The 22,169-nt window shown below is 44.8% G+C and overlaps 1 protein-coding gene across 1 annotated transcript in view; it reads right to left on the bottom strand.

Moving 5' to 3' along the window:
- The window catches only part of CSMD2 (CUB and Sushi multiple domains 2), a 308,452-nt gene extending 286,618 nt beyond the window's left edge, over positions 1–21,834 (bottom strand). The window contains 1 exon segment of the mRNA XM_009890603.1: positions 21,762–21,834. Within this exon segment, the coding sequence (XP_009888905.1) occupies positions 21,762–21,834 (73 nt within the window).
- Between the last annotated feature and the right edge of the window lie 335 nt (positions 21,835–22,169).

Genomic DNA, 22,169 nt, shown 5'->3' with positions numbered 1-22,169 from the left:
ATAACCGCAAATCAAACACATCATTCCCGAAACCAACTTAGTCACCTCCAGTTCTCTGGAGAGAGACATTACCTCCCTTCCATTCCAACTGTCTTTCACTCCCACTCTGTCATCACTTTCTGTCCCTTTTAGTGCTGCCCAGGCATTCAGACTGTTATTGCAGAGATCTGTTACATTTAGGCATTGTTCCAACATTAGCATAACAATTCAATTTTAAGGGCTTCCCAAGTAGAAAAGAGAGGAACAGAAAAGATGATGGTGGAGTGAAGATGCTGTAGTAACACACCTAGTTCTTCTTACATGTGCCCTCCCTTGCTCTCCCAACCAAAACATCTGTCTTGGAAGGTTATGCGAGTTTCCTACGTGTGTTTGGGATTTCTAGTCACAATGCTGACCTCGGAGCTCCCCAGCAAAAACTCCAACCAAACCGCCTTACTGCTGGAAACCGCAAATACTTGCGCAGAAGAGGAAAGGTAAGTCTGGAACTTCCAAGTGTCACTGCAGTATCTTCATACATTGCCACTCTGCTCTGTCATCGTATAACATTTCCAAAATATCTTAGAAATGACACTTACATATTTCAGATTAGGAAAAACCTGGACAAAAGCATTGTAGCTCTCCATTTCCTTAATGTCTGGCCCAGGCTCATCCTGTTGTACTGCATTACAGCACTCTCTCCTATCTACACTGGACTCAAAGAACAGTTTATTCTCCCCAGTCATCTCCTCCCGAGACAGATGATTTTCAACCTGCAGCTCGTAATGCCTGTGGGCATCTGTGAAAGGTAAGAAAGGAACATAGCCTCATGTCTATTCTTTTAAGTTCTCTAGAAATGTACTAAGCACCTATATAGAGATAAAGACACTTAACACCAGAAATGTTGGAGGTCAACAGATTCAATAATGTTGGAAAGCACTATTATAGACTAAATGAGCCCAACCTGTTCAACGCTTCCTTGTTCAACGATGCTCCTGAACCCCCAGTGAGGTTCTGGACTCTCCCCAGCTGCTCTATATCCACCCTGAAGTGTAAAGTCAAAAACCGATGGAGTGTGCTGGACCTAAGCCCACACTGGAGTTGAACACTGCCTCACCCATACGGTTGGGGGGCCAACAGTCACCCTCCACTGGCACATTCCCTCCTCTGCACCAAGCTAACCTTCTCCTTTGAAGAAAGTCTTTTCTGCTTTATTATACTTTGCTTTTATATTTCATGATTGAACCTTGAAAGGGCACATACTTCCAACAGCAAGGTCAAAGGAGTTCTGACATGCTGTTCAGAAAAAAAGGAAAACATCCATTTTTGGCTAACATCAAAAGCCATGGCAGGCCAAAACTTGAAATCACAAGAACATGACACCACGCATATGTCCTGTCTTACAGCTGCAGTGCAGTACCCTGACATGCTGAGAGGCCAGAGACTTCAGCTGCTGGAAAGTAGTGCCTCATTTGGTTGAGCTAGAAATAGCCAAAGTGAGTACACTGGTCATAGCAGCAGCTGCCACATTCCCCCTCGAGGCCGAAGTCCTCTGTTCTTAACAGAGGGAGAGAGGGAGGGCAGCGTGGCACGCCGACCCACGCAGCCGTACCTGCCAGCTTGCTTCATCCCTACCCTGGAATGACCTGGGAACGGAAGGGATGGATTTCAGTCTTCAAGACCCTCATCAGATTTCTTAATTATTTTTAAAAAAGCCGACGAAACAACAGATTGCTATCAAAGGGGGGAACCCAAAATCACACTGCTTGTTGCATAGCTGGGCAGAACTTGAGCTGCTCTGTAGGAAATATCACAACATGTACTCCTGTTGGGTTATCAAAGAGACATTACAGTGCCATGCTGGCTTTCCCAAGGTGCACACTATACCTTTCTCAATCACCCCTGCAGATTTATACGCCACTTTACCATCTGAAAAGCTTACAATCTAACCAGGACCAAAGCAAGCCAGAAAACAGGACGAGCATTTAGAAGCAAAGACTTGTACAGAGTGAGGGAAAGGGAGATGTATTCCCTCCTATTTTACTGTTAGAAGGGGAGGCAGGAGGGCTTAGGGACTAATAATAGAAGGTATTAAAAATTATTTTGGAGTTATTTTAATAAGCATCTAGAAAATCCCTGCTAACACATGCTTTTTAATCTAAGCAGTACCAAAGTAAACATTAGAGAAGTTTGTGTTCATCAAGACACATTAATGAATATATGTCTTCCTGACTATTTACATTAGTGATCTTAAAAAAATTGCATTTTCTTTGCACTAACTCAAGTTAGCTGGTTGGAGAGATGCGGGCTTGCACACCACTGCATACACCGCCTGACCCAAGTCCAGTGGACGGCAATGGACACAACATTAGAAAACATTTCAAAGATGCAGAACGGAAAACTTTGCTTGGCCAATACTGACAAGGAGTTCAAACTACTAAATTACTCATTACTCCGCAGCACAGAATGTCTCAGTATCTTTTTGCCAAATCTCAGTTTTCAACATCTTCTTTGAAAGCGCGGTGACAAAGACCAGATCGATTGCTTCATCTGGAGGGCTCCTGAGACACACATGCATTGAGCAAAGTGAAACGGGCTCTGCCTGTTCCAACTACGGCAAACAAAGAGATTGTTTGCATGCTCGACTGACCGACAGAGCTCGTGTTTAGCCAAGCAAGCAGAGTTCGTTGATGCAATGAGTGTACATAGAAAGAAAGAAACCCCCGAACTTTTTAACAATGAACAAAGTATAGGAATCTTGTCAGCAAGGCTAAATATACTCCAGCTCACCCTGCTTTTTGCAGAGTTGAGCTTTATCAGCATAGTTACTAGAGAAGATTTGCCACGCTGGCATCTCTTTGTACTGGCTTGAAACCAGATAAAGGGACTCAAGAATAAGATTCCTCATGTAGACTGAAGATCTGTGTTTCTTCCCACTCTACCCTATACAATGAACATCATGCAAATCCAAAGGTTGTGGTACGGCTACACAAAGCAGTGGCAGAATCAGGAGCATCTCACACCCTGCGCACCTCCTGGCTGTGCTTTCTCTGTGGAAGGATGACGGTATTCCCCTCCAGCCCTGTGGAGAACTAGCACGTTTTTTCACTTCCTTAAATCTGAAAGAGCAGCAGCTAGAAAAGGAGCCACACTTAGCTCATGAAACACCGTGTTCCATCGCTGAGCTCCACTTCAAGTCTTTCACACAGCCATCCACCAAGAGGGCAGGAGGGTCTGGGGCACACATGCAGCCAGACTAACGCCCCCAGCCCGCACCTCGTGCTAGGCTGCCGCACCCAAAGCGCCATGCAATCCGTCATCGGGAAATATCAACAAGACACACAAGTCAGAGGTGCAGCCAAGCTGCCGAGCCTGCAGTGGGGCCATCTCTGCCGGCAGGAGGGAAGCCTTAGCCCGGCAGTGGCACCCACCCCCCCATCCCACAGCCCGAATGCACCGCAGGGCTAACACTGCTCTACCCCAACGGGCTCCACGCTGGCCTCTCCAGAGCACTCCACCACACGGAAACAGCAGCACTGTCAACGCCGGGAGGAGAATCTCTCACCCTTTACCGCACTACAGAGTGTGACCATGCCTGCTGACTGCAAACCCATGCCAGAGACAAGCCTGCTTGCAGAAGTTCCGCACTCTTCTGTCCCTCCCATCCGCATCCTTTAGCGGGGACTGACCACCCTATCTCAGATGAGCATAAAAAACCTGCTGACTTGCTTCACGGGTGACAAGAGGAAAAAAACAAACCCTAACCTTGTGAGGTAGCAGGCAGGAGGTCTTGCACTAACGATGCACTCCGAGCTGTCAGCAAGGGAGAGACTCATCTGTCCAGCAGATATATCCAGACATGTTCACGATTCACACGTCGGCTACAGAGCCCAACACCCGCTGCCATAAGCCTCCATGAGGTGCGCCACACCAACCAGTTTAGCTTGTGCTGCTCTGGTTCCTCGCTGTACCCTATTCTAACTACACACACGTGCTTCTCCTCTCCTATGACAAAAGTGACCAGCAGTATTCTGTTTCATGGCCTCTGTTTGCATTAAAATGGAGGACATTCATTCTTCCACTGCACTTCAGAAGTTACCGTGAACTCATCTTACTGGAGCTTTAAGGAACATCAGCTGAAATACACTCAGGCATTAAGATTTTTAAAACCATAAAAACCCCTCCAAGCTGAATACTCTAGGAAGGAACAAGAACTTTAGATACTTAAAAAAAAAAATAAGCAGCCACAGCTGGCTATGCTTTAAGTATATCTCCAGTTTCTCCCCAGGAGTTGATTTTAAGAGAAGCAAATGCATTTCCCAGTGCAGATGTTATACATTTGAAGTGTTGCCCCCGCGTTACGGCAGAAGGGTGTTACACGGGGCAGATTCGGAGTCAGTTGAAGTTACAGTGCGTTGGCTGTGTCATAGGAATTGTTCACATGCAGAGAGACTACCCCACCCCAAGTGCACGGCAACATGACTTGGCTGAAAGACTAATGAAAAGGGTCTCCAAGCCCCACGCACCATAAAGGTTTAGCCACCAGGTGACTCTTGGCTCCTCTGATTTTTGCCAGGCAGTGCCAGAAACCCGTCTGTAGGTATCCAAGGAAGCCTGAAGGTCAAGAAATTAAGAACAAGGCTTTGCAAGGCTCGTGAAAAGAGGCTCCAGTATCTTTCATCACACATTACCATTCTAACCGGCTCCCCGACCGCCAGCGGCCCCATCCCCATCACCGCTCTGGCCGCGATGCCGCGCCGTTGCTAGGCACGGTTGCTAGGCAAAGGCACACATGCAACTGCGGCTTCGTCACGGGGCAGCCTTAACGAGAAAAAGAGAGGGGAGGGGGAAAAACCCCCACCCTTGATTTTATACATCCATAGAAATTTCTCAGAACGCTGAACAACTAGTTCACGGAGTTGGGCAATGTTGCAGACAGGCCGGCGGCGTTCTACTGCGCGGCTTCACCAGGTCACCATTCATTTCCTTCACAGCGTTCATGCCTTCCGTGTGCAGCAACACCGATCGTTTGGGGGTTTCTGCCGAATCCCGGGCATTGCAGGAGGCCAAGGCAACGGTGTGGAAGAGGCAGCAGGAGACAAGGAAAGAGAAGGGACACCCCCAGACCAAAGCAGGCCGGTGTGACTGTTCTTCGCGATGAGCCTCACACACACACAATTTGGACCTGAATTTTGGCCTCGGGCCTCTTAGCAACAGGGCTCCGAGATGATGAGCTCAACAGTAGTGTTTTAAGCAAAGCCAGAGGCTGCAGGTGTTCCCACATGTCTCCAGGACACGGGATGTGGCCTCTTCTCTCCAGACACAGAACAGAGATGCTCTCATCCCTCTGCTCAGAATCAAGCATTTTATCCAGATGACACAGTATTAGCCACCTCCAGGACCAGAATTACGAGATGCTTCTTAAACAGCAATATCTGAAGACTCAGAATGAAGGTTCGAGCCATGATGACTCATTAATACAAAGAGCAGATAAAAGAACAAGCATTTGTAGAAACAATCAGTTAGTAACAGGGTCCATCCCTTTGGCTGACGGGCTGCTCGCCACTTACCTGCAACAGATCTTAACCAGAATGTTCCAGAGCCAAATCCACTTAAAAGCACAGTTTATCCTTGTAACACCTGCTGGAATGAGGAGAAGGTTTCTGTGCTAGGAAGAGGGAGATTCACGGCATCACCAGGGCAATACTTCTGCCATTCTGCACATGGACACAGGAGCATACGTACATACCTCTGCCCCTTCTGCCCCAGCTCTGACAGGCAGAAGAGGGCTTACGACTGCTGTGCTCCCTGGGCCAGTCATTTACAGCGACACAGAACCGAATCAAACAACTGGCCGACAGGCAGTTTCACACGCTCTTGGCTTGCACTGTACTACATCAGCTCAAGCCCTCTCTGCCGTGCAGCCATCAGGGATGCAACCCTCTGAAACCACCCGCAGACCCCCACAGCGCCCTGAGGGGACACAACTCCACCCTCATTTCTTACAAGTTGCTGGGATAAACACAGAAGTCACTGAACATATTGCCACAGCCAATACTATTCAATAAGTCAAACGCACATTTCCGCCATTCCCCTTTCAAGGCAGTACCGATGCTGGCATACCTCAGAGACAGGCTGCAAAAATACCAAGACACATACATAAAGTTATATTCAAAGAATGCAAAAAAACCCCATGATCCTGTCTTTAGAGCACAACTGAACACTTTGGTTTATCAGTTAACAGCTTCCTCCCCATGCCATTGATTGACCTTGGAGAATTCCTACTCTGGTTTACCATGAACTGCATTTGCAGCACCGTGGATCTGCTCTTACCGCGTACCCGATGGACTCCCCGGGTGCTTTAAGTACATGTTTTAATGCTGATATGCTCTGGCAGAAACTTAAAGCAATGTCTATTGTGATCACTAACATCAGCATTCAAAGTTAAAAATTTTTCACACCAAATGGGATTTTATGAAATAGAGGACGTGCAAAAATCTTAAGTCAGAAAGGATGGTCTCACTCCGCTTCCAGTCTGACAGAGAACACACACGGGACTTTCAGACGAGCATTACAGTGTGACAGGTTCAGACAGGTTGGACAAGACACAAAAACAGCAACTGAAGGCAAATGTTCACGAGTCCAACTTCTAACTTTGCCGAGCTTTAAACACGCTGATCGACAGCTGGGTCTGTGAGCAAAGTCTCCAGCAAATAAAATTGAGTCTTCTTTGCCAGTCTAAGCCTTAGAAAAATGCAGAGACACAGCAAGTGACTACAAATTGGACTATAAGGCATATATATGGATGTGTGTTCACATGTACACATACATACACAGAGACAAAAAGTTACAGAACTAAAAAGCTCTCCTGCTTATTACACACTGTCTCCTTCCAGGCCTGGCAATCACACCATACAATCCCATTAATAAATACCTTAGCTTTTCCGTCCTGCACTCCATACAGGAAGATTTGCATTAAAGCCTTACTGCTTTGATGACTATAAACATTACTTTAATTTCCAAACTAATATTAATTCATGACCAGTTTAAGCCCATTTGTTTTCATACCAACATTTTCCCTCAGCTCAAACAGTCCTTCTCCCTGTCTTGTTTCATGCCTTGATACATACATATAGAGAATAATTAGATCCCCTTGCAACCCTCCTCCCCAAGCTGAACAAACTGTGCGTTCACTCTTTGAGAGACACCCTCTGTTCCCCTGATCATCCTCCCTCCAACCTCAGCCACGTCAGTTTGAACTCCTTGGGTGCAACGGGTGTCAGACCACTCCAGTCATTCTAATAAAGGTTCCTCAGTGCTTTATAAAAATCCTACAAAAACTCTTCCTCATCTCTGCTGCAAGACCCATTGGAGTTGCCTAAATGTACACTAAAGCTTTTGTGATTCATGATCCAGAAACTCCAGGGTTTTCCAATTGCCCTTGGTGGAACCAGATTTCAGGAGTTAGGTTTCAAACTGAACACTATGTGACCTTCGCACCCCAAACAAGCCTAAACAACTGGGTTCCCTAATGCTTGCAACAATTCCACCCCTCGCAAGTGGCCACTCGTGAACCACCTAAAGAACAGTAATTATCTGCAGCAGTTCATAGGTGCGTAATTCCTGATGAAATTGGGAATCTTGTGCAGACCATCCAATACTTGAAATCATTTGCTCAGCTCAGAAGTAACACAGTTATCCCAACACTCAGCCAGAATGGCCTCTTCTCAAGGGATGTAATTTTCTCCCTTCAAAACTTTCTCTTTCAAAATTGTCTCTTAATCAATTTTGACTGCTCCCTTAGCGCCACGACTCTTCTACATAGCCATTGTCAGCATAATAATAATACCAAGCACTTATATGGCTATTTCCATCTTCAAAGCACTTCACAAGCATTAACCAATTAATGCATATTCTTCCCATGCTGTCTCTAATGCGAATTACAGCCTCGCTGGGTTTTCCCATGACTTCCCTTCATGCCCTTTCAGTTGCCCCAATATCCTTTAACTGAGTCCCACTGTCAGTCTCCTTTGCAGTGTTTACGCATCCCATTTCAAAGTGACCAGAGAAGTGCTGCATCCTACTCTGGTAACAGAATGGCTTTCCAACACGCCATGGAAGCTTGTGTACTATTTAGCTGAGACCAAGAGCTGGCCTAAGACAACACGGTGTAACACATGGTTAGGGCACTAACCTGGAACTTGGAAGGCCTCGACGTGACCCTGGACTCACGGCAAAGCATCAGAGACCAGGAGACTCCTTTGCACAAGATTCCACAAAACCAAAACAAATCCACCGAAGGACCACAAGTCCCCTTTCACAAGGAAATTGAGTGGACCAGATTTACAAACATTTTGCTATAACCTAAGAACTGGAGGCAGATGCCTTGTAGCCTTTACAAAAGCACCTGAGTTTTGCAGCCAACGTATCCTCTTATGAAACCCCGCTGGGCGAGTATACACGTATTTAGGCATCTAAATATCCTTGCAAATCTTGCCCCAGGAGTCCAAGCCTCAATGAAAGCGTTCAGAATGATTCAAAAGCTTAAAATTTTACTCTTACTTTCTCTCTGCATCTGTAAAGGGAAGACAGTGAAGATTTAACTTCTCCCCACCTTCAGTCCAGCCATCTCTAGAAACAACACAGGGTGGGCAGGGTTTTCTGCTGTCTGAGATTCCTGACATGCCAATCTTCTGATCCTCAGATTTTATCTGTCTCCCACAAGTTTGCTGTTCCGCTCAGCAGTTCCTCTTAATGCACAATTGAAATGAAAACTCAGAAAAGGAAAACTAATTTGATGAAAAACATCTGGGCAAACCCCTGAAAACAGACTCCACTCCTAAGCAGCATTTTTACTCAGTCTCATTTATAAGGTGCTAATTATTATCTCCAAAACAAATTTTTCAATTTGTATTTCAATTATTTTCCAGTAAAAGAATATTTGCATTTAAATGGCTTATCCATTGTGCCCAAACACAAACTCATTTTCATCTCAGGTGTTAGGACGCCTTTATCTCAAAAAAAAAATGTAAGAAAGGTGAAATAAGGTTCAAGGTGAAATCCATCGCACAAATCACAGTGAAGGTCTAATCTAAAGATTTGCTCATGATAAATTTTCATTATTAGTCTCTATTCCCCCTGTTACCAAATCCATGCCATCATGAAAAGACTTAGAAGTAGCTGCAATTTCATTTGCCATTATTAGTTATGAAGCTGTGTGTCCATCTATAAAGTTCAATGCTCCCTCAAGGCCAGGGAGAATGGAACTTGTCCCCAGAGAGATCTTTGACCTAGCTACAAATCTCATCTCGCTAATAATTTAGAAGACCTCAGTCCTTGAAATTCTCACAATATTAACAATTTCATCATTACACTGATGGAGAACTGACAGTTTAAAGAGAATAATACAGTGAATATAGATTCTTCTTTAGAAATAAATCTGCCCTGAGCTCAGAGGGAGTTGCAAGTGTTTTTCTCCCCTCCCCACCATGTTTTAGTTTCTAGCTCATATATTTAAACATCATTAGAGTGGTCTGGTTATATTTTCATGCATTTATAACTACATGGAAAGCACAGCAGTTCTCTCTATATATCTACTAGATAGAAGGTTCTACGCATATATCTGCTATATACTTTTAATAGTTGCAGGGGGGGCACCATCCCTTTTTAGCACCTAGGGCTCAGGACAAAAAGGAGGCACAGTAGTTCCGTAGAAAACACAGAACTGACTTCAAATATTCAGCTAATTCCATAACCAGCAAACTAGCTGTCACTACAGTGACCGGAATCTTATACCTTCAGATACATTAAAAAAATCCTGAGTAAGCAGAGACTCCACTTATTAAAAGCTCTTCACTTCCACCACAATTGTCATTTCCCCCCAATCTCTACAGAGAAGCGCACTGTGCGTTTATGAGTGCTTTGAGATCTTCCAGCGAAACACTCTGCCAGGCGTTTGTATTATAACAGCTTGCACTTGCATTATCATATTTGAATTACAAAAAGAGGCAAACAGAAGGCAATTTCTCCAGGGAATTTTTGTTGGGATCTAAATCCAATTTTTACTTGATTCCGTTAACAGCACTTTCACATTCACTTCCTTTAAGTATTGCTGCACTTGATATTTATTACCTAATGCCTAGTTGTCACCTTGAGCAATCAATGAAAGTCAACAGAAGATGACGGTACACAGGAAAGTTAACAGCTCCCTTCACCCAATGGGGAAAAGAACAAACAAAAAAGACAGCCACGTGCCCTAAACAATAAATAGCTACAAAAGGTTTCTAACAGATTATCTGTAGAAAAAAAGAAACATTTCAATTATTGAAATTTTCAGTCCCTTTACACAGGAATTTCATGTATACAACAGTTTTCAGTGAAGAATTTAGAAAAGACCTGATAGCAGAACCTAACAAAAACTGAGGGATGCTCTGAATCTACAAAACCAGACTTATTTTTATCCTGTTCTGATCCCATTTAGAAAAAATCTCATACTAGGTACCAATCTGTCACAACTTGCACACAAATATTCCTGCTACCTGCAGTGGATCAATCGAGTTGTATGCAAGGTCCAAGTCATTTCCATACAGTTTCTGTATCCTGTGACCTCCATCTGTGTATAACTAACAAAAACTCAGAACCTATTTCCATTACCATTAACGTTATAGCGCACTACTATTTTTCTTTCACCTCCTCCTTTCATTTAAAACCTCATTTTCACCCTTAGACATATTCTATTTAATCTTAGTTTTCAATCCCAAAAGCAGATCAATACCTTTCTTCTTCAATCTACATAGCTCTCAATCAAAGAGTTAACAAGGGGTGAATTGAATCGACTTGTAGGTTCAAATTGGGTATTTTTCTGTAAAAAGTCTCATTTGCTAACTGCACTTGTGGAAAAGAAGGGAAAACACCTCCCCATAATAGCCCTCAGTATTAGACTCCTAGGCAAAAAAGGTCATAATTTGTTCTCTAATTTAAGACTGCCACAGCACTTAGCAGGAACAAATGACAGACCCTCCCCTAAACCACTATTTTGTGGAGCATTTTAAATCCAGTGAAATGAACTGGCTCTTCCTAAAATGACTTTTTTCAGTTTGAACCGATTCAGCTGTTTATGAAGCTCGCAGCGTTGGCTCTGGCATCGTACATCTCGCCAAGGTAAAGAAACCAGCACTGTACGTGCTACTGGAAGAAGACACCTTGGGCTGTGAGACAGCCATGGCAAGGCACCAGGTGATCTACCTTTGTGAATAAGACTTAAGAACTTCACTCAGAAAGCCACAACGGTGTCACTGTGCTTTGGCTCTAGGCCTTAAGCAAGATACTACCTGCAGTGCAGGGACCGTTCCACACATGGTTCCCTCAGCACATGAGCACCCAACAGGTTGGGTTTTTTTAAATGTATTTCCATTAAAATACCCTATCAAAGTACAGAAGTTCCAATACAGCTGTTTCAGCATCCTTTGAAGGGCGACATGATTTGCACAAGACCAGAGCACAGCCTGGAGAAAGAGAACTGGACCTTCAGAAGAGAGGTCAGCACCTCAGGGCCAGATCGTCCCTCTTTGATCACTCCAGGACACTGCGCCTTTGGAGCTCCTGTGTTAAACCCAACACTAAAAATAAAAACCCAACACCATCAGGGACGGATTCCCTATCCTTCAAATGCTTATTATTTCAGCAGGTGGACATTATTTTAATATTTACAGACCAAGTTCTTCAAGTGGTGCTTCGCTTTAACGAGAACATCCCAAGATGGTGGCTGCCAGATGTCCAGTGTCCACAACCAGTGCCTAACCTTTCCCTGATGGTGACAAAACAACAATAGAGGGATATAAACAACATGCTGCATGATGCAAGTAGCATCTTTAAAAACTGCATCCGCTTTGGAAAAGCACCAGGCTTCATTATCCTTCTGAAGGAGATTTCCTTTCTGGGAAGAAATACTTTTTTCTTGATATTATTAATTGGTTATCGAATGGGAAAGGAACATTGAATTGTGCCTTTGTTATGGAAGAAATGAGCTTCCATTTTCTGTACCTCCAACTGGGCTTTAACTGCTCACCAATGTCAGCCCAAGCGTCTGTCTAACAAAGGACCAGATCCTGCTTAGCCCTGCAGCAACAAGAAGAGGGAAGAACCCTGCTGACAGTAACGGAGTTAGAGAAACGTGACGGAGGCAGGACTGGGGAACAGAAGGAGACCCAGTACATCCTTACATTTTCAAACTGTAAGACCAGCTTTTCTGCAAGATGCTTGCATTGCCAGCTAGCAGTGCTCACTTCAGCTGGGGGAACAGAAAAAGAGAGTCCCTCCTTACAGGTGATGAGATCTCAAGAGTTTAGGCACACACACACTGGTAACAGAAGCAGAGCCAGAGGAGAGCAGCAACAATGTGTAAGAAACTACACAACAGCACATCATTCCCCACCGTAAAGTTCTTGGGCAAAATTTCCCTGAATAAAAAGCCAACTCCAACCTTAAGGAAATCCACTCATCCTGCTCTATCAGGCAATAAGCTCCACCTCAGGCCCTCTGGCTCCAAAAGCAATGACACAGATGCCATAAAAAAAAAAAAAATTTCAAACTCTGCTTTCACTAGTTAAACTAAAAAAAAAAAAAAAACCAAACAAAAAACACAGCATTGCTGATAAATAACAGATTCAATAATTAGGAAACAAGTTCTCTATTTGACCTCTGCCATCCTTGAGACGTTCTTCTTCATAATACATGGGCTAGTACTATTTTCCCACTCTACAGACAAGAAGCTGAAGTTCACACAATTTACACTACTGCTTCAAAGCCAAAGAGTCCGTGGCAGGTTAAAATCTGACGGTCCAGATCATCCTTTCTACCAGCCCCTGCTTCTGCTAAAGACCAGTATCCAATTCCCCGATGCTTCTGGCAAATTCTTAGTCTGCTACAAGTCTCCTGCCTTCCCCTCTATACCGGAGCACACCATGCTTTTAAGAGCTGCGCTGCAGTTTTTCAGTAAGAGGCACAAGTGCGGATATAAATGTATAAAAACCGTACAAGTGATATAGCACGAATTACAGGAGCTGAGCGACCTGTGCAAGTCCTTGCTGGAACAGAAACTGCATATGATTATATTTGACTTTTTTTTTTTTGCCATGAATACTTTCTTCTTGAAGTTCAGTAGCAGACAGACAGCTTTCACCTCAATGTCATTCACAATTAATCCCAAATTGTACATGAAATGGTTGAATTCACTCCGTGCAATCAAGGGAGACAACCAAGAGCATAAAACTTGTGTAGCTAATCAACCTAGCACATTTTGTATCTGCTGAAAGCTTCTCACAAACATCCTAAGATCTCTCTGCAGAATAAATCTGTAAATCATTTTAGGATTTTGCAAATTCTACTTATCCCCATTTTACAGATGGGGAAGTGGAACAGAATGACTAAGGCTCACACCCTCAAGGATTTGTAAGTGCCAACAGCCACAGAAAACAGCAAGAACCGGGCTTTAATGACTTCGGCAAGTCAAGAGAGAGACTGTGCAAATAACAGGAGAGCATTGAACCAGAAAATCCCCAGTTGTGGTTAATTCTCTAGCTGTGATTAACTCATCTTTCTTGTCTATTTCAGTACTTTTGCACCTTCTAATAAACCCAGCTCTGGCACTGAGCGGCCCAGGACTATCGGACCGTGGTTTGGTGAAACACCCCCTTGGTCTACATCCCACTAAACTGACAACTGAGAAGCAGCTGAATTCTTGACACTGAAAGAAATGTAGGTGGCACTAAGGCAGGTGGATGAAACCCAAATAAAGCCATTTCATTAGGGCAGAATAGACTTAACATTCCAGAGAGCTAACGCAAGCCAGAGGCCGAAAGAACCAATCTTCTCTTCCTTTTGTTTTAAAATGTTCTCGATAAAGACACCTTTATTTGATATTCAGTGTTGTTTTATCTGCCTTGAAATGGGAACTGCAGACATTTTGATAAATGGATTGAGAAATTGTTCTGTTTCAGTGTAACTACTGTAAAATGCCTTCACATCCGCTCGCACAGATACAGCTCAGACCTCATCTGCAGAGAGAGCGCATCTCAAAAACATCTCTCAGAAGCAACAGCACAGCATTCCTGTGCTGCTGTTTAGCAGGCAGTAACACACAGGAGTGAGGAGACCTCGAGTCTGCTCTGAGCTCTGCTAGCAACCTGCTGCCTGACCTTGGGCAAACAGCATCTGCCTCTGCCGCCCTCCGCCCCTGCACCGACAGCACGACATCTCTGGGCACAGACTGCTTCTGCCCAGTCCTTCTCCCACACGGCTAATAACGAAGCAGGAGCAGCAATGCCTCCTTACGCAGAGGGAACCAAAAGGAATTTGCCAGCAGGATAGAAGATGCCGCTAATTTCCCCTCTGCTTACGGAGAGAAAGAGCTGCCGGCTGAGGTCACCAAGAATGACTACGGAGGGAGCCCAAACGCCCGTGGGGGTTCAGGTACTGGGCTTTCATGAGACTTGGCTGCAACTCCACCTACAGCAGCGCTCCTACTGAGGCCAGTCTGACATACATACAAGTATAAAGCCCTTTTTTGGTGACACTGGTTGCCTTTATCGTGTATCATCCTTAGATAAGCCTGGCTTAAGAAGCAGACTTCCAGCAGTGTGGGCAGAAAGCCTCTCTGTGTTGCGGTCTCCACCTATCTTCACAATCCTCCAATATTCAACAACTATATCCAATACTTGTTGATAGTTTAGATTGTGCGCTATTCCAGGCAAGGGCTGCCTCCAACTGCATGTTTACACTGCACTAAACACATAAGGACCGCTGCTCCCGACGCCACTGAGTATACCGTACTACAAATACACTAATATGCTGCACCGGTGTTTCTTCACGTCACGTTCCCTTACCTTCAACTCTCCAAATACCTTACCAAGGCCCCCACACCTAAGCCATCAGTCCTTTTTCAAGTAGATTTTTGCAGTCAGTAACGGGGACGGTTTATTATTATTTTTTTAATTGCTCCCCTATTACATCTCCCTGGCAACCACAGCTGCTCCGGGCCTCACAGTTGCAAGACCCTTCTCCTCTTCCAGTGAAAGCCACAGATCGCCACATCTCCCTACTCCACGGTTATTCTGACCTCTCAGAAATCACTAGCACTACCAGGACTCTGACACAGTCCCCAGTTCTCCTTCCATCCAGCTGACAACAGCGGCATGCACACCAAAACCAGGCAGTTAGTTTATTACAACTGTGGTGACGCCTGTGCCTCTTACAGACAGAAAATTACTGCAACGTTCACTGCAAGAGACTGAATCAGGGAACGCACCTGATACTGAGAAGAGAGAAAGAACACCATACCATTCACTGTGAAGTCACATTTAAAAAGGCAGAAAAAAACCCACCCAAAAAAACCCCTTCTTTTCCACTTTCATGCAAAGAAGGTATAAGAAAATTACACAGAAGCTCCCTGCAGCATACTGTCTCCATTCTGACTGGCTGTGTCCATGGCAGCAGCAAAGAGACTTAAACAGAGTTAATTTGATTTCTTTAATCAATGGGATTTTCCCAATTACACATTAACCACTATCAGATCAGTCTGCCACTGCATAGCATGGCAGCAGCACATATATTTTGCAGATTACTGCACTGCATCATGTTTATTGCAAGCAAAGTACATTGATTTCCATAATTGCACTGTACTTCACTCCTCCAGAAACATTGTGTAAACACAGAAACTGTGGGTGCTACTATCACTTTTTTTAATCTCTGTATCTTGATTTCTTTGAAAGCAGTGCAAGTGCCTGCTTCTCAAAGCAGGCACTCGCACACCACAGGCAGCCTTAGAAATAACCTTACAGTTGCACTGAAAGCACCTCACAACAGCTATCGTCACGCTCCTTCGCAGCGAATTAAGAAACAACACGGAAAAAGCGCTCTTGTGTTTTAAGGCTGCGACTGACACGTTTGCAGCTCTGCCACGAATTCCCCAAATGACCCTGTGCGAGTCACTCAGGAAAGCAAGTTGCTGCCTTCCACCCAAGGCGGGTCCTCGGGCAGCCCCCGGGGTGTCCCCGGCTGCGCAGGGCAGCGGAGCCCCCGGTCTCCCTGCCCGGGGCAGGGGAACAGCAGGCACCAGGCAGCCACACCGCTCCTGCAGAGCGCCACTGCAGAGGAGGACTTACACACGGCTTCTGGGGCCTGGCACTTCTACAAGACACTGGGTAGGCAAGAGCAGTATTTTCCCTGCCACCTCCACAGCCCCCAATACTCTGGATTTACCGGAGATGCAGGGTTAAAGTCCTTTATTAGGAAGTCCTATAGTTCTGTGTTTGCCTCTGCTCTGAAAGAGGTTATTGGACAGTATCATACAAGCCTCACTGGCTGGACTTACACACTGTAGTATCTAGGTGACAAGTACACATATTGGAGTTCAATAAATGTATTTTTAAGGGAAACATTTCAACAGCAATATACAGACTTCATTGAAATACTGAGCTAGACTATAAAACTACAGTTAACACGCAGGATTGATGAGGCCATCTCTGTTCCTATGGCCAGTCATTCTGGGTGGGGCAAAAAAACCTACCTGGTTTTAAATCCCTTCCAAGCCTCATGCTGTTAGCCTTCCCGACATACATCTGAACCCACAGAGACAACACTGGGATACTAGAGCCAACACGTGATTATGTTACCTCTGACATTTTTGGCTGCTGTATGTGTCAAACAGACAACTCAATGCTGGACTTCACAATTCAAGCACTACAGAATCTTTGTTACTCCGTATAATAATTTCCTTTTCGTAGCCCTTAAAGTCAAGTCCTATCTTTCCTCTTCCATTTGAATTTGCTATACTTTCTGTTGGGCCAAAGGCTAATTCCAATCTAGGCCTATTCATGGTATTTCTAAACCTCCCAATGCCTAGAAACATGGAGGATAGCAAGAAGTATCACTTAAAATCCACTCAGCTAAAGACAGCTTTGTTATAATTCCACTAAAGCCTATGAAAATTACTCCAGCCCTATGTCTCAGGATACTTATGATAAAAATGAAGTCAGTAAGACTTCTCTTGCAATGCTATGGGCACAAAGACATCAACTGCAGCTTTCTCCCCAAAAATCTTTATACCGCCTATACCATATGCCTCGTAAGTTTGCATAAAGGCCAAAAGGTTAGCTGCACAGTCCTAGCAAAAAACTCAAGTCCAAACCCAGTACCGTCAGAGCACTACGCATCCTTTCCATGTCTTAAGAGGGCCTCAGGAGTAGACGACTACCTCAGGGCTTGGCTGCACCTGATGGAAGCAGCAGCAGATGAGCCTCAGCCTTCAGCCCACTCTCGGTGCCTGGAGGGCCGTATTGCTATGCTGGATGTCACACCATCGGCGTTACAGAGGTTAGGCTGCCTGACCTTCCCCCGAGCCTGCCTAGCCCTCAACATTATCATAACAATTTCCTCTGGTCAAGATCCATGCCAAATTTAAGTAAGAGTTGGGGGGGCATGAGCAGGAACATAAGCACAGCTGTGAAATTTGGCATTTCACAAAGCACTGGCCTCTCGGGAACCAGCACAAGGCAGTAAGCACCACGCAGTAATTCAGCGGTCACTAATCCCTCGAGCACACATGGAAGTGGTTAACAGCAAACTGTGGGGGGAATTATTCCTCACTTGTCCCTGGAACTAGATTAATAAAGCACTCACTCGTGCATAGGAAAAGTGTTCTCCATAGCAGGGGTACTATGAATGATCACCTGATCCACAGCTCAACTATGCCGAGCCCCAAACCACCTTGGCAAAAAGCATATCCACTGGGATGTATGGCAGATTGCCCGGATCGCATTCCCTGCACCCATTTTGACACGCGCCTTCTTCTGACAGAAACTCCTAGACAACTGGAAGGCAGCCACCAAGGATCGGCTGAGCAGACATCCACCTCTGCGCCACTGCAGGCGGGCTCAGCTGGGAACCAGCAACCAGCTGAATACAGAATTTCCCTAGGAGGTATCTGACATGACAGAGACTGAGCTCAGGAGCAAGGAAAGGTTGAGCTTAGATGTTCTTCAGCAGCACTGAGAGGCCATGACAACAAAAACAAAAAAAGAGTGGCAGGCAATGAAAAATTATACAGCAAAGGAGAGCCTCCTGTGCCCCAAATGATGAACTCCTTAGTCAACACAAAGAACAAGACACAAGTGAAAGTGCTTGCAGACAGTGCCACGGCAAGATGGAGCCATGGTGCCACAGCATGAATTGTGACCCAAACATCCAAGGCTTGAAGTAGAGTCTTAGCTACTGCGCAGCAATCTTCCGAGCAAGGGCTCTTCTTCCCTCCCCTTCCCTATCCATCATCATGGGCACACACTTCCATGGAGGAAAGCATGCTGAATTTGGATGTTCTTCACTGAGAACTCACAACTGCGCACGCTGCTGTGAAGAGATAAGAAAGCACATTGACTACATTCCAGCCAAACCTGAGGGCCTCTTGGTGGCCCAGCCTCATGTACACAGGCACACAGAGAGGGAAGGATTGGGCCCTATTCCCATCCACCTGAGGATCACTTAATAATACCCTATGGTGAAGTGATGAAAACCTATGGACTACATCACACATCCCCTCCCAGCCACAAGGGCAGGGAGGCAGGTACAGCAACATGCTGCCTTCTGTGTTCCCAACCTCGGTAAGAAGCCAGCTTCATCCCAAGCAAAAGAGCTGTACCCTCTAAACATCTGCACCCCCTAGGTGTTCTCCATAACTACTCCTTTCCTGTAACAAAAGGCAAGAGCAAGACATCAATGAGTACATGGGACCCATTCATTCCATTTAGCACTGATATCCCCACTGCTTCAGCAATAGTAGGACTCTGATCAAAACTATATGCTCGGCTACTGCCATAAAATACTGTAGTTTCATCACATGCCACAATCAACTGTAATCAGACTGGTGACTATTCACTTCCCTCCCTCCTACAACACACATCTATCCACCACTTCAGAGAGTTAACATCTCACACCCTTACCCCTTAAAAAAAAATACACTCAAATGTATTTCACACTGAAGTTCCTTCCCTGGCAGAGTAAGTTCCCCCAAATCACTCTTCATCCTATGGAGATTTAAGAAAACAGATCAAAATAAAAGGATGATTTACAACATAAATACATACACATGCATCAAAATTCATAAACACTCTTCACAGGAGAGTCTGCCAAAAACTATTTTCTACAAAGAAAAAAGAAAATCACAATGGGTTTTAACTGATTAGACCACGTTTCAAGCCAGCGCACCTTTCCATAACCCAGTATGAACAGGATGCAGACTAGTAAAGCACAGTCCGCAAATAATGGTATCAAGACCCCCTTTATAATAGGCCTTCAGAAGAAATTGCGTACGTGTGTAACTATACACACCCAGTCAATACATACCCCAAATGCACCTTCTAGTGCCGACGCATAGCTAATTACCCTGAAGGGAACTGAAAGGAATACTATTCCTGTTCCCATCTGTTTTGACAATCAAGAAATACAATTTCAGAATCATCATACACACTGTATTTCTGAGAGGCCACGCGCAGATCCCAGTCAACCCACAGCCAGAGACCAATTCAGTGCCCTCCGCAGGTCTTAAAATGCTATCCAATCATTACTGCACCCTTAAAACTAAAAAGGGGAAAACTATACAAACCACCTTATCTCCCCCAACCCCACAGATTGACAATAAACTCCAGCGTATCACAAACCACCACCTTCCCTGCAGCTCAGGCGGCTCTGTGCACTAAGACTCTACATTATCGTGCCTTCAGACACAGCAGCATCTGAAGAAAGCACACGCTTTGTGCCATTTTTAAGGACATTACTGGGCGACAGAACTACTGACATAGCACAGCTGATGTGATGTGACCAGGATTTCTTTCCCTTTTTATTTTTAAGACGGCCAGAACTACTAACCGATAGTTTTACATATACAGCTCTACTGCCACACTATGGGTACTCTTGGTTATTACCACCTACCCAAACCCGAGGAACAGGCGAGGTTAGAGCTGAAGCCTCTTAGCAACTTTGCTCTACAGAGGTTCACAATTTGCTCAGCGAAGGTACTAGAAGTTCCAGCCCAGACTAAACTTACTTTCTGGGATTAGACCCCGAAACCCCCATGGACTCTGCAATTGTGGGTGCATTCGCTCCATACGCATTCCCTGTGTTCTGGTTATCCAGCAGTAAGCCACTGATTTCAAAGTTGGTACCTTGCTTTAACAAAAAGATCATTACTCAGATTTCAGAATTTGTTACAAAAGGAGAGCTAGGGAAGAGGAGCTGTTGACCAATGCCTCTGATGCAAATAAAAAACATCGGAGGTCTAAAAAGCTTTTGCAGATGATCTGCTCACAAAGAAAAAACAACATAGAGCACCAACCTCTGGGTGAAGGATCCAGAACAGAGAGCACTCTAAATGCAGAGAAAGGAGCTAGGGCCTGAGAAGGAAGGATTAGATACTGAACAAGCAGGTACCGACAGAAGCCTGGAAGATCTTGTACAAATAAGCTACAGATAGCTTAGAAGAAGAAAAAAGCTGTAACCCCCTGATGTAGTAAATCATAAATTTAAGTATCTCTACATCAGTCTACTCCTATCAGAGAAGCACAACAGAAGCTGCTGGAATGGTTTTTCTCTCGTGCGCAGGCTAAATGCTCCTGCTAAAGAAAGGAAAAATATTCACCAAAATGAATATTCATCCTTAATTGGGACTTGCAGGTTGTTTGGATGGTTTTATACCCTTTCCTAATAGATACTTCCAGTTAGCAAAACTCTTCAGGTCCACTGCAAGAGTACTTGGGAGGAGCAGTTAATATTTATTCTGGATCTCTTTAGAGGAAATCTGCCTTACATAATAAAATCAGTGTTGCATTTCAGATAAAAGTTTTCTAAAAAAAACCCAAGGAGGTTTCGTACAAAACATCAACATACAAACACACGCTCCTCTAGCCTAAGATACAGCAGACAAGACGTTACTTAGAAACTCTTGGAAATCGGGGCACTGCACAGTGTTGAAGCCACTGCCAAACACTCAGCTCTCCCACTCTTCCCCCTCCTACACACACATAAGGACAGTCCCTAAATATTTGCTGTTTACACCAGAAATAAACTTCAGTCCTTAGATATGCTTTTGCTACAAGGGCAGCTGCGGAAACTAGGGAGGAGACATAAGCAAACTCCCCTCAAATTCAAGCCTTTTTTTTTTTTTAATCTTTCAAGTCAATAAATGCTATTTCACAAAAAAACATGATGCTGAGGCCCAAGAGCTCGTATATAAAAGATAATCAACTTGAAAGGCAAGAGGAATAAGAGAAGAGTGCTTCCATCTTCATGCAAGGCATCCAAAATCTGTTTTATCAGCTATGAGCAAACACTAGGGTAGTGAAATACTGAATTAAGATGCAAGGGAAAGACAGAGGGGGAAACCGTGATGGCATTTTTCACAGTCATCTTGCATATCACACAGCAACAGTGCACAAATGATTTGACCCACCAGAGAAAGGGAATGAGATCAAATAAAGCCACCTTTTATTACCCCATAGCTTAAAATTGTTGCTCCCAAAGGACACGGAGGGAAACTACCTTGTACACGGCTACAAAGGTCTGAAGAAAATATATCCCTTATTGAACACTACAGGGAAGCATGTGCTGACACACAAGTGTATGCACAGAGTGTCATCCCCCCCTCCCGCCCCCCCCAAGAGGATTAACAGTGGTCCTTTGATCTAAGGAGCAGGAAGAAAAATGCTCCTAAAGTTGCCAGCTTTCTCCATTACACTTACCAGTCACCGAGACAGCCAGCAGCCCCACGGAGAGCAGCAGCACCCGGCTCCAGGAGCTCACTTCCACCGTCATGAGCGCAAAGATCCCCAATTTTCCCCAGTTCCTTCCAAAGCTGCAGCTGCATCCCGGCTTGTCCCATCCCAAGGAAGGTTGCATGTCAAAGGGCAACAGGAACGGGGTGTGCTGGGGGCTGGTTGTTGTTATTGGGTTTTCCCCCTTTTTTCTTCCCCTTTGTGATTGGGATAGTCCTCGGCTCGGCTGGATGAAGAGGAGAAAGGAAAGAGGGGGGAAAAAAAGCAGGTCAGGCTGGCGATTTTTTTTTTATTTTTTCAGCCCAGAAAAAAAAAATCCCACCGCATGGAAGGCTCTGAGCTTCTGCAGCTGGAATGAACCAAGTGTGGCAGCAG

The sequence above is a fragment of the Charadrius vociferus genome, unplaced genomic scaffold (genome assembly GCF_000708025.1).
Source record: "Charadrius vociferus isolate BGI_N301 unplaced genomic scaffold, ASM70802v2 scaffold1578, whole genome shotgun sequence".
Taxonomy (NCBI): Eukaryota; Metazoa; Chordata; class Aves; order Charadriiformes; family Charadriidae; genus Charadrius; species Charadrius vociferus.
This window is presented reverse-complemented; position numbering and strand designations above follow the sequence as displayed.